At 42.8% G+C, this 23,718-nt stretch overlaps 1 protein-coding gene across 5 annotated transcripts in view; it reads right to left on the reverse strand.

Moving 5' to 3' along the window:
• Positions 1–6,137: 6,137 nt before the first annotated feature.
• The window catches only part of immt (inner membrane protein, mitochondrial (mitofilin)), a 33,960-nt gene continuing 16,379 nt past the window's right edge, over positions 6,138–23,718 (reverse strand). For 2 of the 5 annotated variants that reach the window (XM_077217208.1, XM_077217209.1), the window contains 9 exons: positions 22,621–22,722; positions 22,385–22,518; positions 21,444–21,547; positions 18,200–18,335; positions 17,123–17,252; positions 13,652–13,875; positions 10,077–10,208; positions 8,359–8,488; positions 6,138–7,263 (listed from right to left, as the gene is read on the reverse strand). In XM_077217208.1, coding sequence (XP_077073323.1) covers positions 6,656–7,263; positions 8,359–8,488; positions 10,077–10,208; positions 13,652–13,875; positions 17,123–17,252; positions 18,200–18,335; positions 21,444–21,547; positions 22,385–22,518; positions 22,621–22,722 — 1,700 coding nt within the window. In that variant the 3' untranslated portion in view covers positions 6,138–6,655. The other 3 variants (XM_077217212.1, XM_077217210.1, XM_077217211.1) reach the window with 3 other exon arrangements.

The raw sequence follows: 23,718 nt of genomic DNA on the forward strand, positions 1-23,718 counted from the left end.
TTTTTAACTTTTGATTAGTATGCACTTTTACAAGAAACATTATAAAATACTTTTGTATTGATGCTTCAAATTCATCAACACGCAACAGGAAAATGTTTTTAGAAAATCAGTTTTGTGAGGTTTGATCTGATCACGATTAGAGCCAGTTTTGTTGAAGAAAACTTTGTTATTGATGACATTAGTTTAAAATGGTGGCAAGGTGTAAAGTATTCTTAGAAATATATGGAGAGAAGAATCATGAGACAAGTTATTCCAAAGATATAATGAGTTTTGATCATATTTAGTACATTATGTTGTATTTATTCATTATGGCCATGGAGTGGCACTGTAATCAAATTCCTTTTGTGAGAAAAATGCAGTGTTACTATAATGATCAGGGCCGCGTTTCCCAATAACGTTGTCTCTTAGCGCGCTACGATGACTCTAAAGGTATAACTTAAAGGTGCTCAAAGCGATGTCACACATTTTTTAGGCCAAAACATTTTTTATCACATACAACAAACATCTCCTCACTATCCGCTAGCTGCCTGTCCGCTGAACACACTGTAAAAAACACGGTCTCTGCAGACACCCCAGGCTCAACACACGGCAACAAAAACAAACTGGGCTAACCCGCACCACGAAACATAACACACTGTTCCAGCCAATAACCTAACAGAAGGATTTGGGGGCGGGGTTTGGGGGGTTAGTGCGCGGATAAGGAGGAGGGAGGGTCTAGCTAGCCTTCGTTTTGTTTGACAATACTTTAAACGTCAACAAGAAGTGATGTCACCCGACATCGCTTAGAGCACCTTTAACTAAAGGTATAGTATTTGTAGGCGTGTTCCCCGAACCATACCTTAGGAAGCTCATTAAGATATGCCTTCTTACGTGCGACGATACCCGGTGCTGTCCATGCCGATGCTGCTGAATCTGCTGATATCGACGGCTTGAGAATCAATTATTCTCACATGCAGGAGCTGCTTCACTGCGTTATGTGAGGAAGTGCTGTTCTTTATAGAAATAGTGGAAATTGCATTTATTAGGATTAATGGGATATTGTAAAAAATAATCCAAACTGTAGCCTAATCTACATATTTTAAAGGGCACCTATTGTGCAAAATTCCCTTTTACATGGTGTTTGAACATAAATGTGTGTTGGCAGTGTGTACACAACCACCCCAATTAATGATAAAAATCCACCCAGTGCTTTTTTTATAAAAACCCCATAAATCATAAGTACTGTCTCAGAACAAGCCGTTCTCAGATTCGGGGCAAAGTGACATCACATTGCACAAGCCCCTCCCACAACTATTGACTGACACTGCCGTTTTAGTGTAGACCCACCCTGAGTGAGCTAAACAGCCTCCCCATATAGGAAAATAAACTAGACTTCCCATAGACTTCAATACAAAATAGCGTCACAAAAGAACGTCGTACACAGCCGGCAGGCGTGAATAACTTAAGAAATCACTACGATTAAAAATGTCAAGTAATTATATGTCCACCCTTCCTGCCATAGAGCGTGAAAGATGCATCAACAAACTTAATTTGGTCAGTTTAAAAACAGTTCCCTTCATTCTCCCAGCGTCAAATTGGTGTAACAACCCCACCCAGTGCACAGAGGTGTACTTACCCGGACATTTACTCGTAGTCGTACTCATACCTCATCGAGTAACCGTAAGCCAGTGAATGATTTTACTTCGTTTTTGAAAGTAAACATCTTTAAATATATATATTATGTCTTATAATATACATTATAGTATATCTTAGAATATATATCACCACTGTGTGGGGTTGTTACAACAGTTTGATGCTTAGACCGCAGTTTTACAGTTTGATTTCTTAAGTTCACGACTGCCGGCTGTGTACGGACGTTGTTTTGTGCCGTTATTTGTATTGAAATCTATGGGAAGTCTAGTTTATTTTCCCCTAAAAAGGGGCGGGACAAAATCGACAGTTAAATTCCCGGATGTGGCGGTAGTACGTTTATGCACCTGCCACTCGACCCGTCACGGATATATGCACCTGCCACTCGACCCGTCACGTATATATGCACCTGCCACTCGTCACGGATATATGCGCCTGCCACTCGACCCGTCACGGATATATGCGCCTGCCTCGGGACCCGTCACGGATATATGCACCTGCCACTCGACCCGTCACGGATATATGCGCCTGCCTCGGGACCCGTCACGTATATGTGCGCCTGCCTCGGGTCCGGTCACGGATATATGCGCGTGCCTTGGGACCCGTCACGGATATATGCGCCTGCCTCGGGACCCGTCACGTATATATGCGCCTGCCTCGGGTCCGGTCACGGATATATGCGCCTGCCTCGGGGGCCGTCACGGATATATGCGCCTGCCTCGGGACCCGTCACGGATATATGCGCCTGCCTCGGGACCCGTCACGGATATATGCACCTGCCACTCGTCACGGATATATGCACCTGCCACTCGTCACGGATATATGCGCCTGCCACTCGTCACGGATATATGCGCCTGCCTCGGGACCCGTCACGGATATATGCGCCTGCCTCGGGGCCCGTCACGGATATATGCGCCTGCCTCGGGACCCGTCACGGATATATGCGCCTGCCTCGGGACCCGTCACGGATATATGCGCCTGCCTCGGGACCCGTCACGGATATATGCGCCTGCCTCGGGGCCCGTCACGGATATATGCGCCTGCCTCGGGACCCGTCACGGATATATGCGCCTGCCTCGGGACCCGTCAAGGATATATGCGCCTGCCTCGGGACCCGCACGGATATATGCGCCTGCCTCGGGACCCGTCACGGATATTTGCGCCTGCCACTCGACCCGTCACGGATATATGCGCCTGCCTCGGGACCCGTCACAGATATATGCGCCTGCCTCGGGACCCGTCACGGATATATGCGCCTGCCTCGGGACCCGTCACGGATATATGCGCCTGCCTCGGGACCCGTCACGGATATATGCGCCTGCCTCGGGACCCGTCACGGATATTTGCGCCTGCCACTCGACCCGTCACGGATATATGCGCCTGCCTCGGGACCCGTCACGGATATTTGCGCCTGCCACTCGACCCGTCACGGATATATGCGCCTGCCACTCGACCCGTCACGGATATATGCGCCTGCCTCGGCACCTTACACAATATAGTGGGTGTTTTTTTAACAAAATGCAGCTCGTATTCCCTGTAGCTTGTGGGCAAGAACGGTATGCACAATTGGTCAGTATTCACCATTAACTAAACACCTTTTCGCCTGCCTTACTACCAGACACTCCGACTCATGCATATGATCAAATAGACAGATAGACATGCATCCCGCTTTACTTCTCTTATTTAGCCTACCTATTTGCCACTTTATATTTTTTATGCCGTTTTAATCTGGAGCGTGAGTCTTGACACCTACTAGGTGTCGCGCCAGCAACAACCTAGCGTCGCGCCTGCCTCAATATCTCTCACTGTTTAAAGGGGCATTCGGCAACCCTAGCTATTTCTTCGCTGATTTTCACTTTTGTTGTCGCATGTTTTCTCAGCGAGCTCCCCCTACAGCTGTGAGGCGTATATTTCACAACAATGTCGTAAAAAAAAATCACTTGCGGCCCTCCTCCCCCTTACTACCGCTGCTCATGTGCATTTGTTATTATCGGAGCCGGCCAACTTTATCATGTGGAGTGTGTCTACCGAGGTGGGTAATAAATCACACACATTAAGGGCGGCGTGTGTGTTTATGTCGAATTGCCGTAAAGCAGTTTGTGTTTCTCGCTCGTTCTCGCTTCTCACGAGACTTCCTATTTCCAACTTATCGGGATGTTAGTCCTCATGTTGCAAGGTTGGTTTTCCGCCTGGGAACGCTGGAGGGAGCGGGTGAAGTCACCATTCTCACCAGAACAGGTTATTAAACCATCCAAATGATTTCCAAACGGTTAAAATAGTTGCCGAATGCCCCTTTAAATCTAGCAGACACTCAATTTGATGCACATGAAAAAAAACTGCTCTTGTTTGCCATCTTATCTTATGTTCTTTTTGTTCATAATGGAGCGCGCGTGTCGGCTCCACCTAAGCGTCACGCCAGCCACAGCTTTGAGTCGCGCCTGAATCTCTCACTGTTTATGTAGGTTACCACCACACTCCGAATGAGCACACAATAAAATATTGCTCTTATTTGCCATCTTATTTTAACCCAAAAAAGTTACAAACTGCAGCTTTAAAACCTTTTAATTTATGAAGTCAGATGAAATAACGAGTTAACACATGAGAAAATGTAGCCTATTTCATTTAATCAAATTACTTTGCCACCCGGAAAGACGGGAATGCGCAGAGACCGTGACCCGCTGATCGGAAAACACTTCTTTGGGGCGATCCAGCCGGATTTTACAACCGTGTCATAGTACTGAGGGGAAGCAGACACACTTTGTCAGTTCACATCTAGTCCAAAAACACATCTCTTTAACCTCGCATTCACATTACACATTATCAATTTCTATTATTCAAATCAATTAAATGATTGTTATTGCTGCGTAAATTAAGTCAACAGGAACCTGGAACACTTCCTATAACACCCAATGTACTTGTTACATGCTAAGAAGAATGGCATCTACGCTAATATTTGTTGGCCTCATCATTATCCCGAGGTTACCATAGTCCGATGGAGGACCTGCACCCTAGACACGACCACAATGGATCCCTGTCAGTGTCAGCAGAGACTGTCTACTGGACAATCCCCTAAACATGACAGCCATCAGCACAGATCCTCAGCAGAGACCATAAGAACCAGGCAGGTCCTCCACACAGACCCTATGGCCAGCTACGGCTCCTTACTGGCGTGATGAATCGATCTTCAAGCAGAAGGAACAGGATTAATATTTTAATGCTTCCAATCCTATCTGAATTCTAACCTGTAATCATAATCACACCATGTTCATTCATTGGCCAGAGGAGGACTGAACGACTGATCCTGGTTTCTCCCAAGGTTTTTTTTCTCCATTCTTGAGTTTGGGTTCATGCCAGTCACTTGCTTAGTTGGGGACACATAATTTTCAACAGTATTATTGATCTGACTGTACTGATGCTACTGTATGAGAACTGAAGCTGAGCTGGACAATGACTTTTTTTTTGCAGAACTGCTTTATAGATTAAATTAACAACAGAACTGAATCAACACTGAAGTGACTTCAGCTGAACACCTGAAATGCATTATTTTCCTGTAATCTCTGTTAAGATGCTTTGAAACAATCTGTATTGTATAAGCCGCTATATAAATAAAAGTGACTTGACATGAACCAATCTCTTCCGCTTACCTAGTTACAACATGAAGTAAACATGAATGAAGATCAGAAGGCATGTTAAAAGATACAGTGTGTATACAGAGAGTGTCCTTCACTTGGCTGGATGTTGTGAAAGGCTTTTCTTTACCATCATCCACCACAGTTGTCTTCACTGGACGTCCAGGTCTTCTTATGTTGCTGAGCTCACCAATGCATTTTTTAGTCCTGTATCAAATGGTTGATTTGGACACTCCTAACATTCATTATTAAACAGTAATTTGAGCATGTTTTGGTAAACGGCTAAAATAAAACAAATTGTGCCAGTGTCCAAATATATAGGGACCTAACTGCATGTAATGGGAAAAGTCCCCCTGTAGTCAATAATTATATCCCTTAAAACTCATCTTTGATCACCAAATTGACATATATATATATATATAAAAAAAAATCCTTAAAAAAAAGTCTTCATGTCTTCAAATATCTTGAATGTAACTCGACACCCTTGCCTCATTTAGTATGCGCGGTTCTATGAATATGCAAATGAGCCCCACCTCCACTCACTCACTCACTCAGAGATCCACTCGTTGACGATCACACGTTGATCTGATTGGTTACAAGGTAGTTTGTGACGTCAGAAACACCAGCGATTTCATACCGTGTTTTTGAGACTGTCTTTGGTTCACTGCAGTTTTAAGCAGAAAATACTCAGCAATGCTGTCGACTTATGAATTTACACATGGTTTGTCTTAAAGCATATTAATAACACCACATAGACACATAAACAACATTAAAAGCTGGATTTTCACCAAAAGGGGATTTCAAATTAAAACAAACTCCTGCTAAACCAGATCTGACGGTTTTTAAAACTCACACATGCAAATAACTGACATGCCATTCTTGTCAACAACCATGATTTATTGATCTCCAATACTGAATGAGAAAAGCACTGATTATTCTCAACAGTCTGGGTTAATAAACAACCAGTAAATATATAACTTTGAAACTGAAGCGTTACACGTGCATCGTGAAACGGTGAACAGGTTACCATCCGTGAGACGCGCGGCATATACACTTAAGTGCCGCCACTGTCAGAATCAACAAAACCTCGAGATGTGTTTCTCCGCGTATGTGAGGTGCAACTACAGGCCAGATTGTAGGCCACTTAAGAACTGTTTTGAGGGCAAAGACTTCCTGCAAAAGTAATTCGAACAGATTTCTGGCTAGCACACGAAACTATTAATAAATTAATCAGCTGAGCAGAAGGCTCCGTTAACAGCGGCAAATGACACACCTCGTAATTTACATAATCTCTGCATAGTGGGTGTGGCTATGATGCATGTGGGTATGGCCAAGGGACATGTGGGTATGGCCAAGGGACATGTGGGTGTGGCCAATGGGGTGTCATGTGGGTGTGGCTAAGGGGCCTGCGTGGTGCCCAAGCCCACGGCATTAGCATACGCCGAGAGCAGGCTGATCACCTGCTTGGTTTCTAACGTGAGCCGGGCTTCTTTGAGCCAGTCCTGCGCCACACGCTGTGACTCGCCGCGTAGCTGGTTGATGAACTTCGCGGCTAGTTCCAGGTCTCCGCGCTCGATGCTGTACGTAGCATAGGCGAGCAGCTTGAACGTGTCGAGATCCTCGGCCGCTAGTTTCGCCGGCGGCGCTTCTTGCTGCCTCTCGAACAGAAGGACGGACTGCAGGTAGGATAGGAAGTACTGGTAAAGGCTGTTGCGGGTCTCGTCGATGAGCGCCACGCGGCGCGCGAGCCGGCGGATGTCGTAGAAGCGCGCGCGGAGGCTAGCTTCGCTGTAGATGCCTCGGCTCAGAGACTCTTCGGGAATGGCGGTGGCTAGTGCCTGGGCGAACTCGTTCTCCGCACAGGTTTCTTTAATGGCGAGCACAGCGCCCTCTAGAGGCTCGGTGGGGGAGTCGGCACCGGCGGACTTCAGCGTGTAGTTCAGAGCCTCTACGGAAAGCCACAACTGGTGAGCCTTGCGGGCCTCGTCCTCAGCAGTCACATGACCTTCGAGACAAGAGAGAGACACATCAATCCCAGGTCAAACGCAAGCCTTTATTGAACAATATTAACAACCATAATTGGCTTGGTACAAAATATTAAATGTCTCAATCAGACAACAGACAAGTACCATAACATAAGAATATAAATAAAGCAAGTAAACTAAAGAAATACAATAAAATACATTTAAATAAATAAAAGACTAGGGGTTTTCAGCAAGTTTAAGATCCTCTATCAAAGAAGATAAGATTAAGCCTTTCTTTTTCGTCATTAATTTCAACGATAAGAAGTAATGGCACAGTTCATTATGAAAAACGTAAAAGTTTGGAAGTGTTTTCAGGAATCTAATCTTGTGTAAAAAGAATTTCCTAAGATTAAGAAATGTGTTAACTGCCACGTCATGCGTTTCATCTGTCATAAAAATGCCAAATATTATAATTTCCTTTGTTAATACAGGTAAATCTTCAAGTTTACGAAATAAACAGTAATGCAAATCCACCCAAAAGGCACAGGCAAATTTACAATCACAAAACAGATGTTCTGTTGTTTCAGTCGGATCAACACAAAAAGAGCAACTGTTAACATCAAGACCAAATCGACATCTTAAACATTTTCTGGATGGATACACTCCATTCAGAGTTTTAAAGTGCGCTTCCTTTGCTTTTGGTGCAACTGGAAATTTAAGATATTTTGTTCTTAAAATCTTAACTTCAACACTGAAAAAATATTGAAACATTGCATTTTTATTTGAAGAAAAAGGATATAATTCCTGAAAGGCTTTCCGAATTGTAATATTGGGTAAATGTAGGTGAGTGAGAGAAACTCCATTCCCAAAAGCTTAGGAATAAAAGGGTTACATTACTTTAAAGTACGTTTAAAAAGACATCTGAATTATAGATTGTGGGATTGCTTTGATAATGTTGTCATGCTGTTTTCTGTCGAATAAATTACATTTTGAACAGAAAGCCTCAAAAGACATAACTCTTTTTGTCTATTATCTAAAATATGCATCACAGACCATATTCCTCTCTCCCAGCAGTGTGTGTGTGTGTGTGTGTGTGTGTGTGTGTGTGTTTGAAGAGCGAGTTAACGAAGGCTTACTGTCGATGGCCTCCTCGATGCCCTTGAGACGGGCGTACGCTGCGTTCATGTCCAGCGTGAAGGTGTCCAGCTGCTCCTGGGTCAGTCTGCGGTAATGAGTCTCCTGCTCCATCATCTTACTGCTCAGGACCTGCACACACACACACACACACACACACACACACACACACACACACACACACACACACACACACACGTTTAGATGGATATCATCATCTCTTTTCAATACTGATTCAGTACAAATGGAGAACACTAGAGATAGTTATGGAAATAATGGATTAGTGATGCTTCTAAAATGAAGTAGCATCAGAAACAGAAACAAAACACTAGAGAAGAGGGTCAGAGAATAACAACAACTAGAATGTACATTTCCTGAAGAAAATGTAGTGCTTGCAGTGGCAAAACTCGCCATCGGTTGCTAGAGTGAGGTACATGATTGCATACGAGCCAACAAACATGTCTGTACTATGTTCTGGTGCTGAGATATGCCTTATTCATGTTGTTCAGGTGGTTGCTGGGGTGTTCTGGGTGGTTGCTATGGTGTTACTAGGCAGTTGCTAGGGCATTCTGGGTGTTCGCTAGTGTGTTGCTAGGTGGTTGCTATGGTGTTTTGGGCAGTTGCTAAGGTGTTCTGGGTGGTTTTTAGGCAGTTGTTAGGGAATTCTGGGTAGTTGCTAGTGTGTTGCTAGGGTGTTCTGGGTGGTTGCTAAGGTATTCTGGGTGGTTTTTAGGCAGTTGCTAGGGTATTCTGGGTGGTTGCTAGGGTGTTGCACTGTTTTTTTTTTTTTTTTTACAGAAACACCAAAACCAAAAGTAATGTTTTATATGTTCCATTATTGTTGTTATTGTTTTACCCTCTTCTCTAGTTTTAGGCCTAATAACATCTGGCAAAGGAACTATCGATGTAAACTAGCCTCCGGGCTGATTTAGGCACATTTACATTCATGAATGTTGAATAATGTATACTGTAACTTTTCTAAATAATAATACAATTTTTTTTTTTTTTACTTAACCGAAACTGAAAATAAAGTTTAATAATAAATAAATCAAATGTAGATTCAAATAAAAAAATGATTTGTAAACAAACATTTAAATTCTACAAAAGGCATGTTTATAAAAAAAAATTATATAATTATGTTTCTACTCCAATTTCTTGTCGGAATATAAATGTTTAAATTAAAAACCAGTTTTCATGACAGATCTATTCAAGCATATATTAAATAATGAAGGCAACAGGTTAAGTAAAAATATAGTAGTAATGATACATATATTTATCAAAATGCTCCTCTTTAGTTATTTTTCCATCTGACTATCGAGTTTATGGTTATTAAACAGATTTTCTGAGGTAAAAGTGACGTTATATTGTTTTATTGACGTCTTTCAGCGGTTGAAACACTGATTGATGGATTATATGACACATGATTGATTCAGGAAGTTGTTCTGTATCTTCTGATGTTTATTTGCTGCTGTAACTAGTAGTAAAGAGGAAGAGATGATCAGTTCATCAGTCACACACATTAAAGACACACAAACACACATTTACTGACTGAATTAATTGATGAAACTGACAGAATTTGTTACTTTTGATATAAAAAAAACTGAGTCTCAGCTTTCAAAGCACAACGCTCGAGTCAGTCAAACTGGTAGCCCATCCCATTCTTGGAGTGAAGAACTCCTTTAATTGTTAATGAACGCTTGATATATGTGTGTGTGTGTACCTCTTGAGCCTCCTGGCGCAGCTCTTGCTCCTGAACCTTCAGCACGTCCCTCAGGTGATCAGTGTGAGCCGCCGCCTGACGCCTCAGCTGAGTCCTCATCTCAGCCTCCAGTACCTCACGCACCTCCTGGAGCTGACACACACACACACACACACACACACACACACACACACACACACACACACACACACACACACACACACACACACACACACACACACACACACACACCTTTAAGCTTTAAAACTGCTCCATGCTATTAAATCTGTGTCAACATTTCTCGCCAGGCTTTCTCAAGGTGGAGTAATGATGCTGAAAATTCAGCTGTCAGGAATAAATTACACTTCACTATATATTTACATTCGGATAATATTTCACAATATTACTGTTTTTACTGTATTTATCTTTGGCGCTGAGGGTGTTGACAATCCTTTTTTTTATAATTCTTTTATCTAAATGTATATTTAATATTTATTACAATTTTTCAAATTATCTTTAATAAAAAATTCTTTACAAAAAAAAAGGTTACTTTATTTTGATGGTCCCCTTCAGATATTCTGTTATATGACATCATTGCTCCTACATGTCAACTAGCTCGCATTAGAGGATCAGTACTTCTAGGGGTTCGTGGAATAAGTTGACATGTAGTTGCAAAGTTACTTCTAGTTAACAGAATGTCTAAAGGGGACCAGCAAAATAAAGTGTTACCAACAAAAAAAGAAAAAATAGCAATGATATCTGGAAATGATACGGTTATTATAATTATATAAATTCCAAGACAGGCATAATCACTGGGAAAAATGGCATACATGGCAAAACTTCATTGACAGACTTTGTAGCATCAGTACAACGACAAACCAACCAAAGTCATTCTTAAGTTTGAAATTCCTAAAAAATCATATTTATGGTCAGAAAATAAGTTATATTACACTGTTTACTGTATTTTTGATCAGATAAATGCAGCCTTGATGAGCAGAAGAAGCTCAAATGCTGGGATACGTTACTGTTTTAGTTTTTGAAAACTGAACACTCACTGTTAGCGTGTGAGTGTGTTTAGTGTGTTAGCGTGCGAGTGTGTTTGGTGTGTTAGCGTGCGAGTGTGTTTAGCGTGTTTAGTGTGTTAGCGTGCGAGTGTGTTTGGTGTGTTAGCGTGCGAGTGTGTTTAGCGTGCGAGTGTGTTTAGCGTGCGAGTGTGTTTAGCGTGCGAGTGTGTTTAGCATGCGAGTGTGTTTAGTGTGTTAGCATGTGAGTGTGTTTAGTGTGTTAGCATGTGAGTGTGTTTAGCGTGTGTTTAGTGTGTTAGCGTGTGTTTAGTGTGTTAGCGTGCGAGTGTGTTTAGCGTGCGAGTGTGTTTAGCGTGCGAGTGTGTTTAGCGTGCGAGTGTGTTTAGCGTGCGAGTGTGTTTAGCGTGCGAGTGTGTTTAGCGTGCGAGTGTGTTTAGCGTGCGAGTGTGTTTAGCGTGCGAGTGTGTTTAGTGTGTTAGCATGTGAGTGTGTTTAGTGTGTTAGCATGTGAGTGTGTTTAGCGTGTGTTTAGTGTGTTAGCGTGTGAGTGTGTTTAGCGTGTGAGGGTTTAGCGTGTGAGGGTTTAGTGTGTGAGGGTTTAGCGTGTGAGGGTTTAGCGTGTGAGGGTTTAGCGTGTGAGGGTTTAGCGTGTGAGGGTTTAGCGTGTGAGGGTTTAGCGTGTGAGGGTTTAGCGTGCCAGTGTGTTTAGCGTGCCAGTGTGTTTAGCGTGCCAGTGTGTTTAGCGTGCCAGTGTGTTTAGCGTGCCAGTGTGTTTAGCGTGCCAGTGTGTTTAGCGTGTGAGTGTGTTTAGCGTGCGAGTGTGTTTAGCGTGCGAGTGTGTTTAGCGTGCGAGTGTGTTTAGCGTGCGAGTGTGTTTAGCGTGCGAGTGTGTTTAGCTTGTGAGTGTGTTTAGCATGTGACTGTGTTTAGCGTGCGAGTGTGTTTAGCGTGCTAGTGTGTTTAGCGTGCGAGTGTGTTTAGTGTGTTAGCGTGTGAGTGTGCTTAGCGTGTGTCAGCGTGTGAGGGTGTTTAGCGTGTTAGCATGTTTAGCGTGTGAGGGTGTTTAGTGTGTTTAGCGTGCGAGTGTGTTTAGCGTGTGAGCGTGTTCAGCGTGTGAGGGTGTTTAGTGTGTTAGCGTGTTTAGCGTGTGAGGGCGTGTGAGGGTGTGCGAGTGTGTTTAGCGTGCGAGTGTGTTTAGCGTGTGAGTGTGTTTAGCGTGTGAGTGTGTTTAGCATGTGACTGTGTTTAGCGTGCGAGTGTGTTTAGCGTGCTAGTGTGTTTAGCGTGCGAGTGTGTTTAGCGTGCGAGTGTGTTTAGCGTGTGTTAGCGTGTGAGGGTGTTTAGCGTGTGAGGGTGTTTAGCGTGTGAGGGTGTTTAGTGTGTTAGCGTGTAAGTGTGTTTAGCGTGTGAGGGTGTTTAGCGTGTTAGCGTGTTTAGCGTGTGAGGATGTTTAGTGTGTTTAGCGTGTGAGTGTGTTTAGCGTGTGAGGTTGTTTAGTGTGTTTAGCGTGTGAGGTTGTTTAGCGTGTGAGGTTGTTTAGTGTGTTTAGCGTGTGAGGTTGTTTAGTGTGTTTAGCGTGTGAGTGTGTTTAGCGTGTGAGCGTGGTTAGCTTGTGAGGGTGTTAAGTGTGTTAGCGTGGGAGTGTGTTTAGCGTGTTAGCGTGTGAGGATGTTTAGTGTGTTTAGCGTGTGAGTGCGTTTAGCGTGTGAGGTTGTTTAGTGTGTTAGCGTGTGAGTGTGTTTAGCGTGTTAGCGTGTTTAGCGTGTGAGGTTGTTTAGTGTGTTTAGCGTGTGAGTGTGTTTAGCGTGTGAGTGTGTTTAGCGTGTGAGCGTGTTTAGCTTGTGAGGGTGTTAAGTGTGTTTAGCGTGTGAGTGTGTTTAGCGTGTGAGTGTGTTTAGCGTGTGAGGTTGTTTAGTGTGTTTAGCGTGTGAGTGTGTTTAGCGTGTGAGGTTGTTTAGTGTGTTTAGCGTGTGAGGTTGTTTAGTGTGTTTAGCGTGTGAGGTTGTTTAGTGTGTTTAGCGTGTGAGTGTGTTTAGCGTGTGAGCGTGGTTAGCTTGTGAGGGTGTTAAGTGTGTTAGCGTGTGAGTGTGTTTAGCGTGTTAGCGTGTGAGGATGTTTAGTGTGTTTAGCGTGTGAGTGCGTTTAGCGTGTGAGGTTGTTTAGTGTGTTAGCGTGTGAGTGTGTTTAGCGTGTTAGCGTGTTTAGCGTGTGAGGTTGTTTAGTGTGTTTAGCGTGTGAGTGTGTTTAGCGTGTGAGTGTGTTTAGCGTGTGAGCGTGTTTAGCTTGTGAAGGTGTTAAGTGTGTTTAGCGTGTGAGTGTGTTTAGCGTGTGAGGTTGTTTAGTGTGTTTAGCGTGTGAGTGTGTTTAGCGTGTGAGGTTGTTTAGTGTGTTTAGCGTGTGAGTGTGTTTAGCGTGTTTAGCGTGTGAGGTTGTTTAGTGTGTTTAGCGTGTGAGTGTGTTTAGCGTGTGAGCGTGTTTAGCTTGTGAGGGTGTTAAGTGTGTTAGCGTGTGACTGTGTTTAGCGTGTTAGCGTGTGAGGTTGTTTAGTGTGTTTAGCGTGTGTCGCAGCACCTTCTTTTCCTGCTGGATCCGGATGTCCTCTCGGCTGTGCTCGAGTGCTGACGCCACGGCTCTCTCCTGCGCTCTCTGGTCCTCCAGCTTCTGCTGCTCCAGCGCCGTCTCGATGTGGATCTGCTCACGCACGCGCTGCTCCGCTAGCTGGCGGTTCAGCTGGTCGATGCGCCGGTGCGCGTGAGCAATCAGGGAGTTCAGATCATCGGCGCTCAGCTTTCCCGCTGGCAAACACAACAAAAGGGCACGCATCATTGATCTATATAAGTACCGCTAGGGTTGGGCATAGTTCATTGATTCCTAATTTCGATTCCAATAAGCTAAAGTAACTCACATTTAGTCTTATTACAAAACCTTTAACTGTAGCTGAATATCATGAACACAAATCAACAGGATAAAGAACACTTACACTAGGAGCGTTTGCCTGTGGTTTAAAAATACTATAGAAAAACAACTAGACTAAGTAATATAAACTTCAAGCATCATTAAAGACAATTAACAAATTGAATCAAATAAATACAACTGAACAAAGATACGATTGAAATAAACTGTTTTAAGATTTTCATGTATTCAGGATCAGAAACGAATCAAATGTAAAATAACACTGCACTTTATTAATAAAATCTCCATTATAAATATAGTTACAGAAGTTCGTGAGTGAAGAAGGAGTGAATGTTCTCTGTCTTGTGTTGTTAGATTAGTGTTATTATAGAGACGCAGGAATATTAGTGCTGTCACTTTAAGAGCTGCACTGATCCAGTATACTGATACACACGCCTGAAGACAGAAAACAGCGCAAGAGTCTCACGCTTAATGCTGGAAACTCACATCCAAATCTCACTAAGAAATCCATAAGAGGAATCAACATTATAATTTTATAACAAGTATCAGATTCCTGATCTCAAGAAACTGATTCCCAACCCTAAGTGCCGCTCTCATAAAGCTCCCTCAAATAGATCGCAAGTGCAAACTTTACTTATTTTTCGTGGTTTATTGCCTATTGCTTATCACAAAGTATCCAGGTAAATACAGTCAGTTTTGGGACGTAAATAGTTGAGAGAAATTGCATGTTATATAACAGTATAGTGGATCAGTGCCTAACTCTTAAACTGACAGCAGCTTAATAAACCTGCCGCAAAAGAAAGAAAAACGGCTTAATAACTTTTGTAACTTTCATTTAATTTTGTAACTTTCATTTTTATAATGAAAACTTTGATTACTTTCATTTCTGTAGTATTTCCACCTGATTATACTGTTGGATCTGGCTGAATAACTTAAAGCCCTGTTCATTTCAGGTGTCTGTTTATTATATTGTATTTATTTCTGCTATCATTTGTTTATTTGTTCTTATTTTACTACTGCATGTTTACATGTCTCTTTTTTGGTAAAACTAGTTCAATTATTAAATAAAGTCTCCCTGTGCTGTGTGTGAGTTATTACAAAAAAATTACCCAAATGATCAAAACGTTATGAGATAATAATGATTTCCATTACACGAGAGTAGATGTTAAAACTTCATGCTGATTTGTACTCGGCTTTCGCCAAGATAAGCACCAACTAAGACGTAGCTTTACAGTAACCTATGCTTCTCCATCCATTTACGCTTCTTTCCATCTGGTGACGTGAATCTTCTGTCTGGTGTTAATAGCTGCAGTGTATTTGCGCGTCAGCACACACAACGGCTGCAACCACAGTGCGGTCTTCCCATGACAACCGTCTGGATTGAGCTGAGTAGGGAACATCTCTAAGGTCTTCAAGTGGGCACCTTCCGTCCTCAGTGTTTCGTCGACTAGCCCACGACACCTCAAGAGGGCTCAAGTAACTCTGTCGTCCCAGAGTCACCCCCTCCGTCCCCCACTCAACTCAGCCCAGCTTACTGACCTCTACTTCCCTCCTGCTGCTGAGACCTGACCACAATCTCACAATCTCTCCGCAACCCAACCATACGCGCCAACCCGTTTGACTAAGGCTGTCGAGCCCCACTGGTGCGTTAATATGCAGTTTCAGTGGCAACGGTTCCGTATGGCATACCACCTACCGCAAAACACAAAATCTGCCCAACCACCCGTCATTCACGCAATATACACAGGAACGTAATGACTGTAAATACTATACAACCTATACAAATAAACCAACAGACTCTTCAAGTTTTCAAGAATTCTACGAAACCGTAGCATGGCGGCCTGTACACAGCCAGCTAGTATCTTTCCGTCTCAACCACAGCCAGTTTCTGCTCCTTTCTGCTGCTTCAGATAAGTTCTTTACTGTGCGACGCAACTCTTGGCCACTGAATCCGACGTTTCTGAGGAACCGGGTTGTGGAGTGTGCCACAAAACCTCGACAACCCACTTCCACTGGATAAACCTGGACTCTCCATCCTCGCTGCTCTGCTTCAGTGGCCAGATGAGCATACCGCAGTTTCTTCCTCTCATATGCCTCATCTACCGCATCCTCCCACGCTTACACGCAAGTGTAAATCCCGTCTGGTTGGAGCTCTTCCCATAATGTTCCCGCATTAGATCAGTAGACGGAGAGTAGACGGTGTTTTGTGGCTGTTTGAACACACTCGACCACATGACCGTTTACACTGTTTCCAACTACCTCTGGAAGTGGTGGAAAGTGGACGAGCTCAAAGCTTTTCCGACCCGTTTAAACTGGTGTTAGTGTCGTCCACTTTTTTGTGTTTTTGTCAACCAAAATACATCTCAATACCAGGAGTAAACAGTAGAGTTGTGGGAAAAATCGATTCACATATGAATTGCAATTTTATCTTCTACCGATTTGTATTGATTCACAAATTTCAAATATCTATTTTCTAAAGTGTTACACTTCTTTAACTTCACAGTACTGCTCAAAGTTAGTTAAAATTATTGAGGTTTATCTCAGTAAGCCGTGAACAAGGACTGAATGCGGTGCTGGCGCTGACGGACACACAGATGAAGCGTCTCGCATGCAATCGCAAATTCACTCTTTCACAGCTACACACAATTATGTCAAAATGCACATGATGATGATTATTCACTGTAAACAGAGTCTGTCATGTCCTACGCGAATGAAAACAATGGGAGAATATCGGATGTGTAACAGTATATTAGATCAGTGCATTCATTCTTAAAGGGACAGCAGCCTCATAAACTGTTGCCTTCAGTTTCATTAATGTTAATAAGAAAAAAATTAATGATTGCAATCAGCTTAAAGGGCTTTTGTTTTATAATATTGGGTCGACTAAAATGGGAAAAAAAGGAAACCTTTTTTTTTACTGTCTACCGCATTTAAATAAGAAAAGTAACACAAAACAGTAAACTACAATTAAATCAATGCACATATCGAATCGAAATATGGTTAAAATTCGAGAATCATTTGAATCGAATCGTGAGGTGCCAAAAGATTCCCACCCCTAGTAAACAGGTCGTGTGTGTGTGTGTGTGTGTGTGTGTGTGTGTGTGTGTGTGTGTGTGTGTGATATCTTACCGAGTCCCTTCCAGTTGGCCTGGATCTCAGGTGTGATGTTGGCGAGCTCCTGCTGGAACTGAGCTTTTGCTTCGTTCACCAGCTCACTGTACTGAGACACGACCTTCGCCTCGGACTGCGCCGTCTGCACCTGCACACACACACACACACACACACACACACACAGGTGTGAGACACACACTCCAGACAGGACACACTGATGCGTCTCTGAGTATAAAGCTAAAGGGATTACAGGCTCTATTCTCATTTATACACTCAAACCAAAATGTATTCAGACACTTCAACATTTCTCACATGATCAGTTTATTCGCTATAGTTCGGAAAATGGTAATAAAATGAGTTATTAAATCAGTTGATATTTCACTGGTTTTGTCCATCCTTCTGTTGGACTGTCTCACACATGAATTATGTTGAATATCTGTCAGCTGTTAAAATTACATAACACAATTAGACAATACCAGTTTAGCTCAACCAATCACCAAGCAATGCTTCATGTTGTTCAGTCTGTGCTGTAAAAATATGCATTAGCAATTACAGAAAAACACTTCAGCAAAACATCATCAGCTCAAAGAGTCTGAATCATTTTTGGTCCCAAATTTCATTAATTTTGCTGTTAGTCACTGTATGAAGAATTTTTGGGTATAATATGTCACAGTTTACTTTATTTATTCCCTTAAGTTTAATAAACATATTAGCTCTGTGATTGGTTCTAGTTTCTTTCATCTCCGCTTGCTTGCTAAAATTAAGCCGTTTCTATCCGAGAAGTCTCTGGAAGTCCCAATCCACACTTTTAATATGACTAGGCTGGATTATTGCACCTCCATCTACTATGGTATATCTAAAACACAAATGTACAAATGGTTCAAAATGCAGCTGCACAATTTTTTCAGCCTTGTTGCTGTCATTAAGTGTGTTTTAGAAATAAACTAAACCGAAACTGATTCTGCTCTCCTCACTTACATAAATGAACTATAGTGTCCGGCACACTAGTAAAAAAATATCAAAAATGATATCTGGTGTCTGAATAATGCTTGGTTTCTTCAAAGCACACTAACACCGTCAGATTAAGACAGTCACCTTGGTCACTACTTTGTCCAGATCCACGATCATGCTGTGCAGGTTCTCCTCCGCCGCCAGGATCTGCGGTCTCGCCGAGTCTATCTTGGTTTGTTTTGCGCTGTTTATCACTTCACGAAGCTTTTCTAGCTCTCCTCTAAACACACACAGAACAGGAATAAACCAAACAGAACGGTTCAGCCTTTCTCTGTGCAGCATATTTCATTTGACGTTGGTAAATACACACACACACACATTGAATTTCTGACAAAATGTGCCTTCCAGAAAACAGTCGAACTGCCAGGAGGGAAAAACGTTTTAACTTTTTCACCCAGTAAATGTTTTTTTTAAATAAGTCTCTTCTGCTCACCAAGGCTGCATTTATTTGATTAGAAATACAACAACAACAAAAAAACAGTAATATTGTGAAATATTATTCTAATGTAAATCAGCTGTTTTCTATGTGAATATAGCACAGCTGAGATCAAAGCTGTATTTTTAGCATCATTACTCCAGTCTTCAGTGTCACATGATCATTCAGAAATCACTATAATATGATGATTTGATGATCAAGAAACATTTATGATTGATGATTATTTGATGAATAGAAAGTTTAAAAAAACAGCATTTATCTAATATAGAAAGGTTTTGTTATTTTAAAGTAGGGGTGGCACGATCCGCCTTTTTTTGCCTCCGATACCGATTCCGATACCTGGGACTCAGTATTGGCCGATACCGATCCAATACTAAAATAATAATTAAAAAAACAGTGCCAAATTACCTAATAAACTGTATCTGTATGCCTCACTGTGGGGAAGAGACTGGGATTATTATTTTGTTAAAGGCATCAAAGCTTGACTTAAACATTATTTTCCTTACTTTGTAAAACAATACAGACAAAATATATACTATATAATTAAAAGACATTTATTTTAAAATTTTAAGCGCAACTTTTTAATGGAGCAGCAACATATGATACATAGATTGGACTGAACAACTAAGGCTATCAATAAACTGCCATTCTGCAAAAGTATTGTAATATGGAAGGCTCCAATTCAGAGCGGCACGAAACCTTATGCGCATCCCGTGCGCAGAACGATGCGCTCGAAGCAACATGGAGTCACGGCGGCAGCGCCTCGCATTGAAAAGTTCAAAGCACAAAGGGAAGATATTTACTTATTTATTCATTAGTTTGAGCCTTTTAACAGTTTTAAATTTCAGTGAATGTGCGTGTGAAGAGCAATTATATCGCTCTCTACTCCAGTGTTGTGATCACTGAGGAGTTGTGTTGTGATCTGACAGACACCCGGTAGACAGTAACATGTGAAACTCCAGCAAGTTAAAGTCCTTTTATGCAAACCATAGACCTTTATCTACATATCTACAGTATAATAATAGGAGCATTGACTCATCTTGGAGAGTGTTTCATCATGTTGACTGTTTTACCCGAGCACGACGCGCTGTTTGAGTGCTGAGAATGACTGACAGCCGCAGCGGAGGGAAGCACTTACAGTGTTTCCCCTAGAAATGTTTCCAGCAGCGGTGCTGTTATGTGCCCGAGGTTGTTACCAAGCCGCGTGTGGTGGGGTCCGGGGGCATGCACCCTGGAAGATTTTTTTTTTTTAAAAACCCTTAAACCATGACTTCTGGCAAGTTTTGTGGATAGAAATGGACATTTTAAGAAAAACAAATATGACATACCATCAACTGATTCAAGGCATGATTATTGCAGCACGTACCTTGAACTGCAGTCACAAACAGAAACCTTAATTTTATAATTTTAGACAGGATTATTCATGTTTTTCTTTTGTGTTCATTTTCAGCTTGGTAGAAATTGTTTAGGGGAAAAATGAAACAGCACAACCCAGAAAAAGATTATTTACAATTTATTGAAAATTTTATCTTAATGGGAAAGGCCACACCCAATCTGTGAGCACTTAATTCGTCTGGGCTTTTCATAGAAGATCTATAAGGCTCTTTGGTAATTGAATGATTGTGGGGGTATTTTTTGTTTTTGCAAGAAGTCTTATGCTCATCTAGCCTGCATTTATTTAATTAAAAAAAAAACAGAAAAAACAGTAGCCTAATATTGTGAAATATTATTACATGATGTTCTTTTTAACTTTTTATTAATCAAAGAATCTTTGAAAAAAAAAGAAAAGAGCATCACATATCATATTAGAATGATTTCTGAAGGACACCAACAAGTTTAGTAGACTCATCTGAAAAATTAAATATGATTTAACTTTAACTATCAGGACTATGAGCAGTAGGTGATACTTCCTCGTCCTCATGGAGAGCGCAGTTTGTACTGCTTTCTCCTTTCCACAAGCGCTTGCTCTCCCGTGGCGTCTGTCGTTGCTATGCAACCATGAACAGAGGCGCGCTTGGGAAAAAGAGCGCGCCGGCCGCATTTGAAATAATGAATTTGCACGCGCAAAAAACGCGCTATGTGAACGGCCCCTTATGGCAACGTGACATTAGTCTAATTGAAAATATTTCCATATGTGGCTCTTTCCTCCTTGTTTACAAGTGGATTCAGAGCCACCGCATGCAGCGCCGCCGGTCGCCATGTCTCAGTGTTTTTAGGTGTGTACGTGAATGAAGAGAATGTCGTGATATTACTGATCATGGAAAGATTTTACAGCGGCGCTGAAAATCCAGCGGCGGCGCTGCGCCGCTGCTGAATACATTGTAGGGGAAACACTGACTTAGGTGAAGATTAATTTAACGATTTAAATCTGTACCTCACATTAAACTATATGTAATGGCTTCAGAAATCTTGGAATACAGAACACAAAAACATTATGGTGCTTTATGATGTTTCTGTGCCTTTTGTGTTGTATAACAATAACATTCGTAGGCTACAATATCGGATCGGATTTGGATGGTCTCGTCTGGCGATACCCGATCCGGCAAATATTGGTAGTATCGGAGCAATACCGATACTGAGTATCGGATCGGCGCACCCCTATTTTAAAGTATATACAAATAGAAAACTGATGTTTTAAATAATCATAATATTTCACAATATTAAATTTTTTTTGTATTTTTAATAAAATAAATACAGCCTTGGTGAGCGGAAGAGAGTTTTGACTGGCAGTGATGCAACATTAACATGACATAAAACAGCTTATAGTGTGAAGCAAGGCTCCAGTCACAGTGTCTTCCTCTATATCTGTGTGTGTGTGTGTGTGTGTGTGTGTGTGTGTGTGTGTGTGTGTGTGTGTGTGTGTGTGTGTGATGATGATGATGATGATCTCACTTGGCTTTCAGCAGGGCGTCTCCAGCCTCGTCCACAGCTCTGGTTCTCTCGCTCAGAGCTTCAGTCAGAGCTTTCCACTGAGCAGACTTCTCATCTGGAGGAGTCTGAACACACACACACACACACACACACACACACACACACACACACACAAGCGTGTTATGACCACAGGAAACATCTCGTCACAGCCTCAGACGTCTCACACACTCTGTAACGTCTGATGCACATGGCACACATAACTGGAAACACTATTTTCTCATTATATATTGCAGCATCAGCTCTTTCTCACATAAGGATTCGGTTTTTAAACTCCTCCTTTCCGAGAGCCTGCACTACTCTGATTGGTCAGATGGCCCAGTCTGTTGTGATTGGTCTGCTCTACTCTGATTGGTCAGATGTGTGTGTGTGTGTGTGTGTGTTTACCTGTGAGTCCATGACTTCTCTGAGCTGGTCAGTGTGTGCAGTGATGGCAGTGAGTGTGTGTGTACCTGTGAGTCCATGGCTTCTCTGAGCTGGTCAGTGTGTGCAGTGAGTGTGTGTGTGTGTGTGTGTGTGTGTGTGTGTGTGTGTGTGTGTGTGTGTGTGTGTGTGTGTGTGTGTACCTTTGAGTCCATGGCTTCTCTGAGCTGGTCCGTGTGTGCAGTGATGGCAGTGAGTGTGTGTGTGTGTGTGTGTGTGTGTGTGTGTGTGTCTGTTGTGTGTACCTGTGAGTCCATGGCTTCTCTGAGCTGGTCAGTGTGTGCAGTGATGGCAGAGAGTGTGTGTGTGTGGTGTGTACCTGTGAGTCCATGGCTTCTCTGAGCTGGTCAGTGTGTGCAGTGATGGCAGAGAGTGTGTGTGTGTGGTGTGTACCTGTGAGTCCATGGCTTCTCTGAGCTGGTCCGTGTGTCCAGTGATGGCAGTGAGTGAGTGAGTGAGTGTGTGTGTGTGTGTGTGTGTACCTGTGAGTCCATGGCTTCTCTGAGCTTGTCCGTGTGTGCAGTGATGGCATTGAGTGCTGCCTCCTGGGCTCCGATGGCCTGAAGGGTGATCTTAGCGGAGCTGCTGAGAGACTCCTCAAGCCCGGCCGTCAGAGCTGTGATTACAGAAAAACACTCCACAATATATATCTGTGTATACTGTGTCTCTGTATAAACGCAGTCTTGGTGAGCATTGGAGACGTGTGTGTGAGCCTCACCTGTCAGCACGTGCTGCTCCGCTTGGTCCTGTTGCACCAGTCGAGCACTCACTTCCTCCGCGGGTCTCTCCCTCAGCGCAGGCTCATGATGACACTCTTCAGCTACACACACACACACACACACACACTGAGATATTACAGCGGCAATAAAATCATGTTTCACTAAAGTTGTGTTTGCCATCTTAACTGAAAATACAAAAAATGGGTGATGTGAATTTAATGAAAGACAATAAATACATCTTTATAGTGCCACTCACTCACTCACTCACACAAACACGCTCAAAAACTCACTCACTCACTTTTACTCACACTCACCTCTCACACTCACCTCTCACACTCACCTCTCACACTCACCTCTCACACTCACCTCTCACACTCACCACTCACACTCACTCTCACACTCACTCTCACACTCACTCTCACACTCACTCTCACACTCACTCACTCTCACACTCACTCACTCTCAGACTCACTCTCACACTCACTCACTCTCACACTCACTCACTCTCACACTCACTCACTCACTCTCACACTCACTCACTCACTCTCACACTCACTCACTCACTCTCACACTCACTCACTCACTCTCACACTCACTCACTCTCACTCTCACACTCACTCACTCTCACTCTCACTCACTCTCACACTCACTCACTCTCACACTCACACTCACTCTCACTCACTCACTCTCACTCTCACACTCACTCACTCTCACACTCACTCACTCTCACTCTCACACTCACTCACTCTCACACTCACTCACTCTCACTCTCACACTCACTCACTCTCACACTCACTCACTCTCACACTCACACACTCACACTCACACACTCACACTCACACTCACACACTCACACACTCACACACTCACTCACTCTCACACTCACACTCACTCTCACACTCACTCTCACACTCACTCACTCTCACACTCACTCACTCTCACACTCACTCACTCTCACACTCACTCACTCTCACACTCACTCACTCACTCACTCACTCACTCACTCACTCACTCTCACACTCACTCACTCTCACACTCACTCACTCTCACTCTCACTCACTCTCACACTCACTCACTCTCACACTCACTCACTCTCA

This window comes from Siphateles boraxobius, unplaced genomic scaffold (genome assembly GCF_051911475.1).
Source record: "Siphateles boraxobius isolate OS27281-9 unplaced genomic scaffold, OSU_SipBor_1 70, whole genome shotgun sequence".
Lineage (NCBI taxonomy): Eukaryota > Metazoa > Chordata > Actinopteri > Cypriniformes > Leuciscidae > Siphateles > Siphateles boraxobius.